Genomic DNA, 15,267 nt, shown 5'->3' with positions numbered 1-15,267 from the left:
GTCAAAAGTTTACATACACCTTGCAGAATCTGCAAAATTATAATTATTTTATCAAAATCAGAGGGATCATACAAAATGCATGTTATTTTTTTAGTACTGATCTGAATAAGATATTTCACAAAAATGATGTTTACATATAGTCCACAAGAGAAAATAATAGCTGAATTTATTAAAATGACCCTGTTCAAAAGTTTACATACACTTGATTCTTAATACTGCGTTGTTACCTGAATGATCAGCTGTGTTAAACTGTTAACTTCAGTTAAACTGCCTGCGGTTCTGCAGAAAAGTCCTTCAGGTTTCACAAATTTGTTCGTTTTTCAGCATTTTTGTGTATTTGAACCCTTTCCAACAATGACTGTATGATTTTGAGATCCATCTTTTCACACTGAGGACAACTGAGGGACTCATATGCAACTATTACAGAAGGCTCAAACACTCACTGAAGTACTTCCTTTTTTGGAATCTGATTACATAATCCTGACTACATATAATCAGTTACTACGCAACACTGGATGTAAATAATAGTAAATATCAGACCACTTTGTGTACCCTGGGAAAAATTTTACATCCCAAACAGACATTCTAGGACGACATCCTGTACAGAGAGGAAATCCACCCTTGAGACTTAATAAAATCTAAACAATGAATTGGACGTTCCATAGATGACATAATGGAAGAGCAAGTCAACAATCAACTCAGTGATGTATTTCAGAGCATCCACTTATTACTGTCAAACAGAGTGTAAGAGCATCATCCACTTCAATCAAAAACTGATTACATAATCACTTCTGAGGACCAAAAGGTAGCACATAACTTATGTAATGTGAGTTTTCAAAATCCAAACATCTTGCAAACACTCCCACGCAGCTCACTTGAATCAACCGAATAACAATTGAATGCTTCAAAACCAAAAAAACAGTTAGCCCTCCAAACAGTGTTTGAAACTCTTGAGATAACCAGTGTCTTTGAGTAAGACTTGCTCCTCTTGGATTTATCTAACATTCAGAAGCCTTGAGACATTCAACGTCAGCCTTTTAACAGAAATCAAAAGACTCTACAGGCCTTCTCTACTTAAAAAACATAACTGAAAACACATACTAATTCACTAAACCTCAATTAAGCCAATGTAGTTTCCAAGAACGCCAATTTTAACAAGAGTTATATTGGAATATTCCAATGTTCCGACACTTATTGTTGGAATATTGACTGTTCCAGTAGTGATCTGAGTCTTAGCCATGGGAACTTCTACACCAAATTAATGGAAAAGAATGTGCATTTAATGAACAGTCATGGAAAGCTGTTTTATTAGTATATGCTTACGTGCATCTGTTTCTTTTTTATGCATAACCTGCTTTATATTATATTGTAAATTAAACTCCCATTGCTTTCCAGTTTTGTTTGTGATTAGATTCAGTTGATTAAAATATGCTGCAGCCACAGTTAGTATCACCTCTTTGCAGATAGGTGGTCTTTTGCAATGTGATAAACAATAGTAGAAATGAGCTAAAACATGTTAGCACTGTGTTAAACCATGGTAGCAAACTTTTAAACAACATAGAAACATCTGGCAACATGCTAAAACACACAAGTTGCAAGAAAATATTAAAATATTAGCAAATCATACTAGTTACTTTTAATGACTGAACATACCAACAACTTCTAGAATCATACTGAACATGCCAACATGTTTGAATGTTAATAACTTCTAACAACTAGCTAGCAATCAACACCGCAGCCATGGTTAGGATCACGTATAGCACTACTTGGACGTTTTGGGTGGTTTTCTGTGCTAAAACATGCTAAACATGTTAGCAATGTGCTATGGTAGCTAACTAAAACAATATAGAAATATTTGGCAACATGTTAAAACACAGGCAATTTTTTTTTAAACTTTCAAATCATGCCCATTAACTTGCTAAGACATGTTAACAATTTGCTAAAACATGAATTAGTTTCTAGAAATATGCTTAATGACATCAACAGAATATACTAGCAAACTTCTACCCTTACGAAAATTAACCATGGTTTTACTACAAATAACCCCCCCCCCCCCAAAAAAAAAAACATGGTTACTATAGTTAAACTATGGTAACCACAACTTAACCATGGTTTTGCTACACTAACCATAGTTTAACCATGGTGAAATGTCTTAATAGCCCTTAACATTTCAAGATATTAAATATATTTCAAACTTTCTGGACAAGCTTTCTCATCTCGGTAAAAAAAACAAAAAACAGCATATGTTGGTTTTGATGCTGGGATGCTGGTTTTAACTGGTTTAAACTGGTCTTAGCTGGTTTAGGCTGGATGTAGCTGGTTTTAGCTGGTCTCCCAGTCTGGCCAGGCTGGGAAAGTGGCTAAAACCCCTCTAAAACCAGCCTTCTGACCAGCTAAAACCAGGCTGGTTGACCAACAAAAACCAGCCAACCAGCCTAGCATGGTTTTTGCTGTTTTTTTTCCACCAGTTTATTTGGTTTACACTGGTCTCTAGCTGGTTTATGCTGGTCCTTAGCTGGTTTATGCTGGTCTTTAGCTGGTTTATGCTGGTCTTTAGCTGGTTTAAGCTGGTCTTTAGCTGGTTTATGCTGGTCTTTAGCTGGTTTAAGATGGTCCTTAGCTGTTTTATGCTGGTCCTTAGCTGGTTTAAGCTGGTTTATGCTGGTCTTTAGCTGGTCCTTAGCTGGTTTAAGCTGGTCCTTAGCTGGTTTATGTTGGTCCTTAGCTGGTGCCTAGCTGGTTTATGCCAGTCCTTAGCTGTTTTAAGATGGTCATGTGCTGGTCCTAAGCTGGTCCCTCCTGCTCATGACTAGTTTAGGACCAGCTTAAACCAGTGTAACCCAGCATCCCAGCATCAAAACCTACCTAACCAGCATATGCTGTTTTTTTCAACAGCGATGCCAATATCAATGTTTTGTCATACATTAGTAACAAATTTTTGTTTATGCATATCTTTCTATTAGATTATGACCAAATTCCCAATGGGTGTCAACTTATTTTCCAACTCAAACATACCAGCTGATTAACCTAGACTACTGCCATGGTTAAAGTGTAATGCTCCTCACACGATTTCAGTGGATTTCTAGTCACAACACCTTGTTTTCGAAGCGAGAGTGCTGTGTGATTGTCAAAATATCCTGCTGCAGAGCAATCAACTGAAACACACATTGGTTTGGCAATGCATCCCATATGAGGAACCTTAAAATGGCATCTGCAGAGGTTCAAATACGTCTACCAGATGAGCTTGAAGGAAGCAGCTTTGAAGTTCTCATAATTAAAAGCAAAGCTGAGCAGAAATACAGATCCCACTGAAGTCTGGAGGAAATGACTCCAGTGTTTGGGACAGTGGTTGCTTAATGGATGCTGCTGCAGGAAATAAACATATAACCCTAAAAAACACCCCTTATTTTCTTAGATGAGCTCAGTGGAAAGTGTTCAGTAAACACTGGGTTATTTTTCATCAGAAAAACAATGCTGTACCTGTGAATGGCATCTTCTAGTGTCTTGACGTGAAGTTCATCTTGCTCAACTTGTTTCCTCCGACCTTCCTCTTCCTCTTGTGGCACTGCTGGTGTCCCCTGCAGAAGCCATCTCTCCCTCATGGCTTTAGACTGTAAGACAGAATCATTTTCTATGGTCAGTTCATTGATACGGTCTACATCAGCTGTCTTTTTTTTATTTATTCACACAGGTGTTTGGGATTGACAAAAGTATTAGTACTCCAACAGGTGTGACTCTTGAGTAATCATGTGCATAATATAGTTGCAAGAGACAATCTGTTTTTCTGTTCTCATGACAGCTCTGAATAATGCATGTAACCATAGTAACAATAAAGTGCTGCAGAAATGAGTCCTAAAACCTGGAAATGAGTTAGTATTTTAGCACTTGCTGTTCAATTATTCCAAAGTCAATGGATTTTTGGTTGAATGCCTGGAATAAGGTTTGTGGCGAACACAAGCTCAAAATATTTTGACATTTTATTCTGTGACAAAATAGGCCCACATCAGTATTTTTAAAGCTTTTAGTTGTTTTGGAAAAGGCAGTTACTAACAAGTGGCATTCAAAACTATTTGCACTAAAATGTCGTACTATTTTAACTTCCCTATAGGTGGGTTTAAGCTGTTTTGTCGAACCGCAGTTTCACAGGATTTGCACTGGAGCACTTCAGCTCACATAGATATGAAGCTAAATATGTGATGCTAATGTTAAAAAAGTATGTTTTCAAATCCTGCAGTATCTTAAAATTGTTTTGAGGTCTTAAAATAATAACGCGCAAAAAATATTCTTGTCTAATCGAAACTCGAAAATCGAAACGTGTTTTTTTCAACCGGAAACTGCAGCAATTCATATGTATAGGTATGTTTTTTGAGTTTTGCATGTGTTTCCAATGAGCTTAGGTAGTTTAAAGGGGTTTGTATGGCTTATGATGCTGGGATAAGCTGCTAAACCAAAGTGAATCACCTAAGACCAGCAAACCATCTGTGGTTTAAGCCTTTTTAGTAAACTGCAACATTTAGACAGCAAAACTGGTGGCAGAAACTGTGTGGATCTAAATCTAAAACCTCAACTGTCTCCATTTTCTGTGAGTTTGCAAAACCTCACATGAAAAAAACACAACACGCACAAATTTAAGGCCAATTCAGTTACAGAATGCGTCTGTAAACTATATTTAGCGCTCAAATTCTCTGCTGCTCGGTGAATGTAGCCTAAGTGTACCAGCTGAATCTAAAACTGGATTTAGTTTATACTTTAGTCAGCTCATTACTGTGTGGATTGTGGCATACCACAGAAAAAACCTTTATATGTGCATTGTTTAACATTTGAGTTCAGGATATAAATGCCACGTGTTGCCACATTCTCATGTAAACTTGAATACATTTATAACCTGTCCAACATGAGCAGCTGTTCAGGAAGTCACCAGCTGTGGTCGAACTGACTCTGTGTGAGCTATGTGAGCTATGAGGTCTCTCAAGACCCCTTACGCCTAGTCACCTCAATGAAGGTCAACCACAGGAACTCAGGACTGTTTCGCAAGCTGCTGAAGGTATGTGGTCTTAGATTTCAAGACTACCCACATGTTTGGCTTCAAAAGACTCAAGGCAGTGCTTTAAGGACCCATTCTTAGATTTCAGATTTTCAGAACTTGACAATCGCATTATATTCTTTGAAGTTTCCTTATAAAAAGCTGTTTCATGTTTTATTGCATGGCTGTCTGGGATACTTGATTGTAAGTGGCCAATTGTGGCATTCTGACGTTAAATATATAATGACTGCTAAACAGAATAATATTGCCTAAGGCACCAGCTCCATATATAGCTCTGTTAGTTTCATTTCATTGCATTTGATCATGTATGGTCAGCTGGTCATTACAGTAAAATACACCTCTTCTGGGAGACACAAAGCCTTATTTTGAGCACCCTGTGGGATTATTTTGCAGTAATGGTTAGTTGCTTGTATATTATGCAATTACATAATAGCTACTATCAGGATAAAAAAAAAAAAAGAATCACCAATCAGCTACAGTCAAACCGAAATTTATTCAGACACCTCCAATATTTGACCAATTACTAAGCAATGCTTAATTTTGAAAAACACTTAAGCAAAACATGGTCAGGTCAAAGTGTCTGAATAATTTTTGGTCCTAAATTATTATCAGTTTTACTGGTAGTCCACTGTATGAATTTTTGGGTATTATATGCCACAGTTTCCTTTATTTGGTGATCCTCACTTACGTAAATGAAATATAATGTCCTGCACCCACTATTAAAAAAATATAAAAATTGTATCTGGTGTCTGAAGAATTTTTGGTTTGACTGTATGAGTTGAATTAGAGTAAAGACAAACAAGGACACCTTAAAATAGTTGACGAATGAGTTTTTTACTTTTGGAACCCGACTCTTGTGTTCTATTTAAAAATGAGCAAATATTTGTATTTTGTTTACCATCTGTACAGTTTTTTTTTAACTTTATGTTTAGAATTTCACATCATATTTCATTCTTTATGAGAAAATAAACTGAGATTCAAATCTTTCTGTTGGCCCTCACAAAATCTAGGCATACATCACAGGCATTGCAGCTGTACTTTCCAATGAGAACTTGCTTCAGAAGCCGATTACACCCACAACTAAACAAACATCTCTTTTCCTGGATATGCTGCTCTTTTTCAGTCAAATCCTCACTTTGAATTCAGTCCTTCGAAAACATTCACTTCCTTTTCATTATGATACACATTCCCACTAAGAATTTGCGCATTTGACTAGCTAGCTAATGTCAGAGCTGTTGTTAGCTGTTGTGTGCATGTCTTCATGAAGCATAAGCGATCTTTGTTATTTTTCAGTCTGTCGGCGGTCTTTACAAAAGTCTCACGGTACTACAGCGTTATCAAATCTTTTGCAGTCATTGAGAATAAGTGTTTCTTTTCCCTAAAGTCCTTCTCTCCAGAGGCCTAGACAAAATCTCAAAAAAGTCATGAGTGACTTTAAACCAAAGGCTGTTTTTTTTGTATAAACTCACTGCCATAAAATTTGGGTGATAACACCACAAAGTAATTCTGTGTAAATGAGGCAAACCCCTGGCTATCTGATAACACACTCTTGTGTTGCTAGAGCTGATTCAGACATGTTCCCCTGATGCAGACTCGCAGAGAGAGAGAAAGATTATCATCAGGACAAAAAATCTAAGATTACTTCTCTAGTAATTTACAAACCCAAATGTGATTCCACTGTCCTACCCTGTATTGTTTAGGTCCAGCTAGTATATGTGCATTATCCATGCACATAGCAAAGTAGCTGTTCTCTAGACAGAGAAGATTCTCTCTTTTTGTTAATGTCCCTGTTACAGTGTAATTATACATTTAAGTACCGAGTAATATTAAGCAAGACCATCTACTTACTGTATGGTTTGGGTTAGGATGAGAATTGGTTTAGGGTTAGTAGTATGCATGTAATTATGCATAATTTATTGTTGCTATAATACTATATTATATAGGACATGTAACGTGTAACAAGGAAACCCTAAAATAAAGTGTTAGTGAATGAGATTTTTACTGCTGGAACCCAAATGCTGTGCTCTATTTAAAAATGGTAAATATTTGTATTTTGTTTATTATCTGTACTGCATACTTTTTTTGACTTTGTGTTTAGAATTGTATATGGTATTTAATCCCTTTATAAGAAAATAAACAAACTTGATAGCACTACTCTACCCTATTGTGTTGTTTAGGTCCAACTAGTATGCGTGCATCACCCATGCAGATACAGTAGTAATGTTAGCTGTTATCTAGACAGGGATTCAGGAGTGAATATTCTCTCTCTTTTTCGTTATTGTCCTTGTTACAGTGTTGTTATTATTATACCTTTAAGTACTAAGTAATATTAAGCAACAACATCTACTAAGACAGGGATTCTCTACTGTACCACCAAAACAGACACTGATTGAAATTTGCAGTTGTCTGCTGCAATGATGCAATGAATTTGAGGTGCTCACCAAAGGTAACTAATTCTGAGTCAAAGAGTTTTGAGATATGTGTTACACTACCCAGTGGAATACAAAGATACAAAGCCTATGGCATCAACTGAAGCTCAGAACCAAAATCTTGACTCCAAATTGACTGATGGTTCACACCAAAACTCTTGTGTGGAATTACGCCATGAAATCACTTTGGAGAACACAGTGGATTGATAAGTTAACATGGAGGAAAACATACTTAAAGCTAACATTTACTGATCAATGAAATGTACTGGTGCAAAGTAAAAATTCAATCAGAGATGATTTAAAGAGTTTTTTACCTTGAAATGTTGAAGTTGTAGAACAAGTTCATCGAGTTGTCTTCTTTTGTCCTCTATCTCGGCTTGTCTTTTGCGTTTTTCCTGAAATATATAATAGAATTTGTTTTAGTTAAACCACTGAGAGTAACATTTAAAAGATTTTTAATGATAAATAAATAATTTTGTGTGAGAATAAGACCAGATAAGTTCAGCTTAGTTCAGGTAAACATTTGTCCTGGCCAGGACTTTTAAATTGCCTAAACTTAAAGACACGCTCTCTTCTGTCCTTATACACTATTTGTATACATATTTGCATTGTTTTGATCAATCTCTGTAGATCCCACCTTCTCGCACGTCACTATTGGTCAATTATGCACAATGGCTGCATGTTATTAGTTAAACCTTTCAGTCATTACCTTCAGAAAATATCAAAACAATAGGAAAACAAAGTCAAAACTCAAACTTTTTTAAGGCACTTTAGAAATACCGGACAGGACATGTCTGGGAAAAAGAGGATGTATGGTCAGCCAATCTTAGTAGTGCATGCAGTGAATAGCTAAATACTTAAGCAGCTGTTTCACAATTCTAACAACAACTGACTAAAAACAGGAAGTCATCCATTTTCAATAGCGAGCTGGGCAGAAATAGTTGTTTGGGTTAATATGGACATTTTCTTCAGAAAATACGATTAAAAATATGACCCACTGGAACAACACAATTAGAAATGCTTTTCTACAACTTAGCAACACTGGATATAATAAAAACATATCACATCATAACCTTAAACACGCAAGTTTTTGACAGCCTGATCTAATTCTTATTCACTTGAAGAATTTCATGGCCAGAGAAGCCCATAGAGGGAAACTGAGCCATATATGTAGGTTACTGAGGTTCTTGAGAGTGTGTTCAAATATCTTGGCTGGCTCTGACACAGTTTCACGAGCACATTCCAGCGCCGAGCGCTGCTGCAGTCAGTATGTGCTCTCCTGTGAGCCTCGCTGAAGGGAAAGCTGATATGTTATCCAGATGTGAACAAATGTGCCTCTAAAAATGGACCCTTACATATCCGTCAGTGAGTGATGCCACTGGATTTCACATGAAAGCTAACTGATAATGGTTTTTCTGTCTTAAAAGCTGAGTACTGAAACTGAAACATAATCCCTCATTTTGACAGGATGAGAAAGAGTAAAAGACCTGATTACCTTGTATTCTAGAGAAACTGATTAAGTTTTTCATTTAAAAAACATAAATCTTTACAAATCCTCTGATGAATAGTCAGACCTGATACTTCCAGCAAGAGATCCGTCATTTATAAATGCATGATGGAAAAACTTTGTCTGATAATAGCTCTTTTAATAACAAATTCATCAATAAAGGAATTCAAAAGGGATAGTAAAAGTATTTTTAAGTAATTTGTGTATGGGGAAATGTAATTATCTTAAAAGCTTTGTATTAAATCATGTATACTGTAAGTGATGGTGTAACATTAATGTGCCTCTCATTTAATGATTACTTTGTATTTATGTATAATTGTGGTTTGACTAAGTAGTTGATGAATACTAATGACATCCTGTTGAAATAACACATGAACAGCACGCAGAAGAACACAGAAAAAAAAAAACAATGCAGAAACAGAGGGATTGTTTTGGCATCAGATCTCATGCCCCAACTGGAAGTGCTCACGATGTGTCTAACTTCATTCATCCGGGCCAAGAAAGTCACCACAATAAACTGCAAACTATACACTTTGAAGAATGATTATCATTCTGGTACCTGGAATATAAACTCTAGTATGTTGGAATAATCATTTTTTAATTCCAAATGAAATTATATCAGCTAAGACTATAAATATAGGACTTAACTGTAAAACAAACACACTTCCTTCTTGCTAAACCAGATTATACACAACCACTTTTTCTGAATGTGATATTTTTTGTCTTTTCAGCTCGGACAATTTGAATGTAAAAATATTACATGTATGACCCTGTACCATACAGTAAAACCAGTCATAAGGGTACACAGCCAAATCCCCAGTGTTAATTTAACACTCTGAGTGTGGACCAAGTGTGCCGCACGAGTCTCGAAAAGTGAAGCCAAAAGTTTTCGATCGCCCCCCAGTGGCTGGCTGCAGTATAGGTCATAAACCCCGCCCTCTCCATGTAATCTAATGGGATTTGAGCCAAACTAAATAATCGAATTACACTTGAAATAATTTTTTTCCAAAGATGGTTTCCATCGTGTGAGGTAGTTCTTATAATGCTGATTCATGTTCAAGTGTTCATTTTTCAAAAAAGTTCGCTTTTAGGTAGTTATTTTATGCTATAAAAACGGGGTGTGGTGTCATGATTGTGATCTTGCGATTGGGTCTGCGGGAGTTTGGGCGGGACTTTGATACCGCGGCTCCGCCTCGCGACACTACTGCGCAGACTCTGGCTCCAAACGAATCTCTACTGCGCAGAATCTGGCTCCAAATGACGTAATTTCCCCCAAGATGGCAGCGGCCATATTAAGACATTTTGGCTTCACTTTCCTATATGGAATGAAGCGGAGATGAGTCGTCCATCTTTTTTTACAGTCTATGGTGTGGACACATATAGACACTGAAGCAGTGTTGAAGTTAACGAGATAATTAGGTGATTAACAAAGTGATGATTGATCATTATTGAAACACCTGATGTTCATAAGCAGAATCACCAAAGGAGAAAACCAAACTTTTTAAGCAACCATTATAGTGGTCAGTTTGCATTAGTTGGGCTCTTGACCCTTAAATCTTTAATACTATATGTTGTTTGGTTGCTGTGTTTGAGTTAAAACAGCCAGACATAAGCTCATGTCATCAGGTGATGATTATGTTTTAACATATTCATTGTTTGGCGTGAATCACTAGTGTCTAGTGTCTAATCTCTAAGTTAATTTTTTTTTAATTTTTTTTTTTGCTTATTGTAACAGCCTTGACAATCCACTAGAGCTGTTACGCTCACGAACGAACCGATTCTTTTGAACAGCTCGCAAACATGAACGATGGGAGTCAAGTCGCGGCTGTGGGGGAGCCGTTTTTTCTGTCATTCTTTTTGTCCAATGCACGTTTCACACAGATGCACACAAATTACTGTAGCTCCTCCGCGAGACAGAACAGTTATAGGGGGAGGGGCGCACCCAGCGCAGGGGTGCTACTGCCTAACTAAAACTACTAACTACTGCCCTTTCACTAAAAGCTGTTTTGCACAGACATTCATTGCAGCCCACTTTGTTATTGTTCATTTAAGACTTGAAGGGGCTGATGTCCTATTTGCAAAGTTTACAGTAGTAATAGTATTAATAGTGGACTCTATTTATTCTAATTTCATCTACAGTATATATTTAAAACTTTAAATATTTTTTTTTTCTATCAAAATGATCTTTTGTGGAAGTGTTTGTAGTAAAAGCTGTTTTGCACAGAAATTCATTGCAGACGGCTTTGTTTTTGATGTTTATTTGTGAGTAGGTATTGTATGAATAACATAAGTCAACGTAGCTTTACACATACACTTTGTACTAAAGGTAAATCCAAAATATTGATGTCACTGTCTAAGCAGAGGGCTGTTGTGCAACCCTATGGAATATAGTCCACACATGACAAATGAGGTAATAATCAATATTTCTGAATAATTCAAACTCAGATATTGGTGTGTGATATCTGAGTTTTAATTATTTGACTACAAATCTCACCTCATCATTCCTCCCAGTGATTATTTCCAGGATAAACTGAGATGCCCCCAAGATGGCTTCTTAAAACTGACTAAATATTTGAAAAGAGCCAAAAGAGCCGTCCCTTTGAACGGAACGGATCTCCAAGATTATGCCAAAACTGATTGCTCTTTTGTTCACAGTTTATTGTAGTCTGTAAGGAAATCCTATGTCAAATACTGAAGTCACTATATAATCATTATGCCAAGCACAGTCAATGCCACCTGATGACTTTTGTTTTTGCCATGTATGGTTGTTGCAACTCAATAATTGCAGCCAAACAAGACCTAATGTTGAAGATTTAAGGGTCAAGAGCCTAACTAATGCAAACACTGACCACTATAATGGTTATTTAAAAATATTGGTTTTCTCCTTTGGTGATTCTGCTTATTAACATCAGGTGTCTTCAATAATGATCAATCATCACTTTGTTAATCACCTAATTATCTCGTTAACTTCAACACTGCTTCAGTGTCTACATGTGTCCACACTCAGAGTGTTAAATTAACACATTTGAAAATCTGGAATCTGAATGTGCAAAAAAAAAAAATCAAAATATTGAAATTGCCTTTAAGGTTATGCAAATTAAGTTCTAAGGTATGCATATTACTAATAAAAAAATATCAAAAACTTTTGATATATTTACAGTAGAAAATTTACAAAATATTTTAATGGAACATGATCTTTACTTAATATCCTAATGATTTTTGCCATAAAACATTTTTTTTTGGCTATTGCTACAAATATACCAGTGCTACTTAAGATGGTTTTAACGTACTTAAGGTTTTTTGGTCCAGGGTCACATTTGTGCTTTTATGATGTGAACATGCCATAAATGTCAAATCTTATAAGGAGACATCTGTTTTTTTTTTTTTTTTTTTTTTTTTTTTTTTTACAAAATGATATCTAATGTTAAAACTGATCACAATTGTTGCCTTGCCCTATAATTAAGAATAATGTGCATGTATAAGCATATATGTTTTGTGCAGAGTGCGGCTTTAGCAACCTTAAGGTTTTCCTAATTTTTTGGGCCTTTTGGTATTTTAAAATGTATCACAATGCATATTGAAATTTATTTATATGTTGTATGCATTTTGAACATCACGGTTCTGTTCTTTATAAACGCAGATGTTTCTGTAATGTGCATCATAACAACGTCAACTCTGAATCTATGCAAGCAATTTCTCATGTGATGGCAGGGTTGTAATTACACCGGCAGAGCGTTCATCACTGGTTGCGTGGCCTACGGACTGGCAGGACACTTCACGCCCCTCTCATCTGGAAAGAAAACTAAACCCAGATCCATTTCACACCAAGTATGCGACACATACCAGAGCTCAGAGTAACATACAGGAATAGGCCAGCAGCAAGAGACACGTAAGCCGTGGCCCAAACCTCTTGAAATATCACTCACGCGGAGGCTAATTTCCAGACAGACCGTAGCATCTGTAAAGAATTGGGGATATGAGTTGAGCATGAAAACAGGTAATAAAATTCCTAGTTGTGACGCTGAGCCTGTTGGGCTGGTGAGACCCAAACAATGAGGATTTGTTTCCCAGCTCAAATGGAAAACATCTGCATGGCGGTACTAAAGCCTCCCCCTCCAACTCTACTGATGCCATCAAATACCCAAAGGCCTCTTTTTGAGTTCATTTGATTATTCTTTTGTGAGAGACAACATATAAGAGACTTCCTGAGATCTAAAGTTTAACAGAAACAATTGGAAATAACTTGCCAAGTCTAAGTTCAGAGGGTAAAAATCTTGGCCATGTACTCCTACACAGGCCACATTCCCCTCTGACAAATACAGCTTCCCATGTTGTGTATAACTGGGCTTGATGTTAATTTTTTCCCATTGAGTACATAAAAGTCTTTAGGGGCACAATGAGAATTGGTCCAATAATGTGTTTTTCCTTAATAAAAGGATATACACAATTACAATTACATGCAAGATTATTGCAAAATACCAATAGCAACCAGGGAAAAAGGCATAATGCAGGACTATTAATTATAAATCAGCCAGAAATACACAGGGACTCTTATTTTAAAATTGGTATGCTATTATATTATTTAAAATATTGACCCCTGTGCCTTAATAAAATGTAATTTTTTTATGTTGTTTTAATAGAAAATTGTTAATTTGGAATTACTGCAGTCAGTATTTGCAATTTCACTGGTTACATTCCCAAACATGATAAAAACTAAACAGGACATTTGACACAGAACTAAAAATAAAAATAGCTGACAAAATAAACACTATCATTTTAAATTATGTGCAACTAACTTCACCAACCAGAAATCCAAAAATGGTAACCGTTTTCAAAACGGGAACACTTTGCTTTTGGTTGGGCAAACACATAGTACTGCCCTAAACATTTAATGGTTTACTTATAGTTGTTTCTGCATCTTAAGATGGGGTAATGATAATGGATTTTAAGGATAATGACATTTAAGACAATGGCTTCAGCTAGATACTACCACTTGAGATGAAGATGCAAGCAGTAAGCTTCATGGTGGTCTGTGTTAAAGACATACTGTCATACTTGGTCATTTCCAGTGAAGTACACAAGTATGCCAACTGGGATGAAGCCATGAACTAGGAGCCAATGAGTCACAGCAGATAGAGTTGACAAAACTTTCATTGAGATCAAGAAACAGTCCATTTCCTCTGTTGTATGTGACCAATGACCCGAGCTGTAACAGCATGTGTCACTGTTGACTCCTACAACTGACGCCTCCAATGCAAGCAATGCTGACATTTCTGATCGAAATGCTCTTTAACAAAGACAAACTAATACATGGATTGTTTTTTTTGTATTTTTTCAGAACAGTATTGGTATTAAACAGAGAGCAAATTGGCTCATAGACTCCAAAGACTTAGGTGCCTCATGGATCTCAAAGTCTATCAGAGATCTCAGTATGAAATAAAATCAAATTCTTTACCAAATTCTTCTAAGAGAAAATGTTCTGACCTTCAGTATGTAATCCACATTCATATTACAACTCTATACTCTTACTGCAGACATTTCTTTTTCCCAAGAAATTTTACGAGAAACATCTGAGACAGCTAATAACAAACCAAAAGCACATTTTAAAACTGCTAAGCTATGAAAGAACAAAATCTGAGCATTAATTTTTCTTGCAAATGCAGGCAGCGTTGTGCAAGCTTTTGTTTTCATTGTGTCTCTGATTTGCTAAAAGATGTCTTAAAGTCTTTTCTGATGATGGCTCTTTATCAAGAGTTAAGCTCTTGTCCCAGAGGACAGACAAAAATAGACTGGACATAGTTTTCCCAGAAAGCACTTTGAGAAAGGAAGTCTTCAAGAAGTTCTTGTGCTACTGGAAACTCATTTAAAGGGGTAAAGTGATGGCATTCCATAAAGAATGATATATTGATATACTGATATATTGTTATAATTATACAATAACATTACAGTTTTTCATTAATAATAAGATTATTAAATTTGTCGAGATATTTTAATGCTTTCGAACTGCTTATGTGATTTCATATGTACAAAAAGAGACAACTTCAACACGCTACCAAAGCAATTTCTTAACTTTTTTTTAAAACTCTTCTCTATGTTTTGGTGAATTGGTGGTGTATTCGTATTTCTTTACAAATCAGCACCTCATGAAATTTATCTCATGAGATCGGGTTGGACAAGTATATTGCTGTAGACTTGTTGGATGAAAATCTGTTAAAGCAACATTTTCAAAAAACGGGAGATTTTTTTTGCACTTTTTTTATAAACATTCAAATCAGTTGAAAGCTGCT

The 15,267-nt window shown here is 36.1% G+C and overlaps 1 protein-coding gene across 3 annotated transcripts in view; it reads right to left on the bottom strand.

Annotated features, from left to right (window-relative positions):
- The window catches only part of palm2akap2 (PALM2 and AKAP2 fusion), a 148,202-nt gene that overhangs the window by 105,113 nt on the left and 27,822 nt on the right, over positions 1–15,267 (bottom strand). For all 3 annotated transcript variants that reach the window (XM_073830116.1, XM_073830118.1, XM_073830117.1), the window contains exons 3-4: positions 7,788–7,868; positions 3,481–3,611 (exon numbers count right to left, since the gene is read on the bottom strand). In XM_073830116.1, coding sequence (XP_073686217.1) covers positions 3,481–3,611; positions 7,788–7,868 — 212 coding nt within the window. The remainder of the gene's footprint in view (positions 1–3,480; positions 3,612–7,787; positions 7,869–15,267) is intronic.

This window comes from Garra rufa, chromosome 23, assembly GCF_049309525.1.
Source record: "Garra rufa chromosome 23, GarRuf1.0, whole genome shotgun sequence".
NCBI classification, from domain to species: domain Eukaryota; kingdom Metazoa; phylum Chordata; class Actinopteri; order Cypriniformes; family Cyprinidae; genus Garra; species Garra rufa.
The sequence above is the reverse complement of the archived record's forward strand: the minus strand, read 5'-3'. Positions and strand labels throughout refer to the sequence as shown.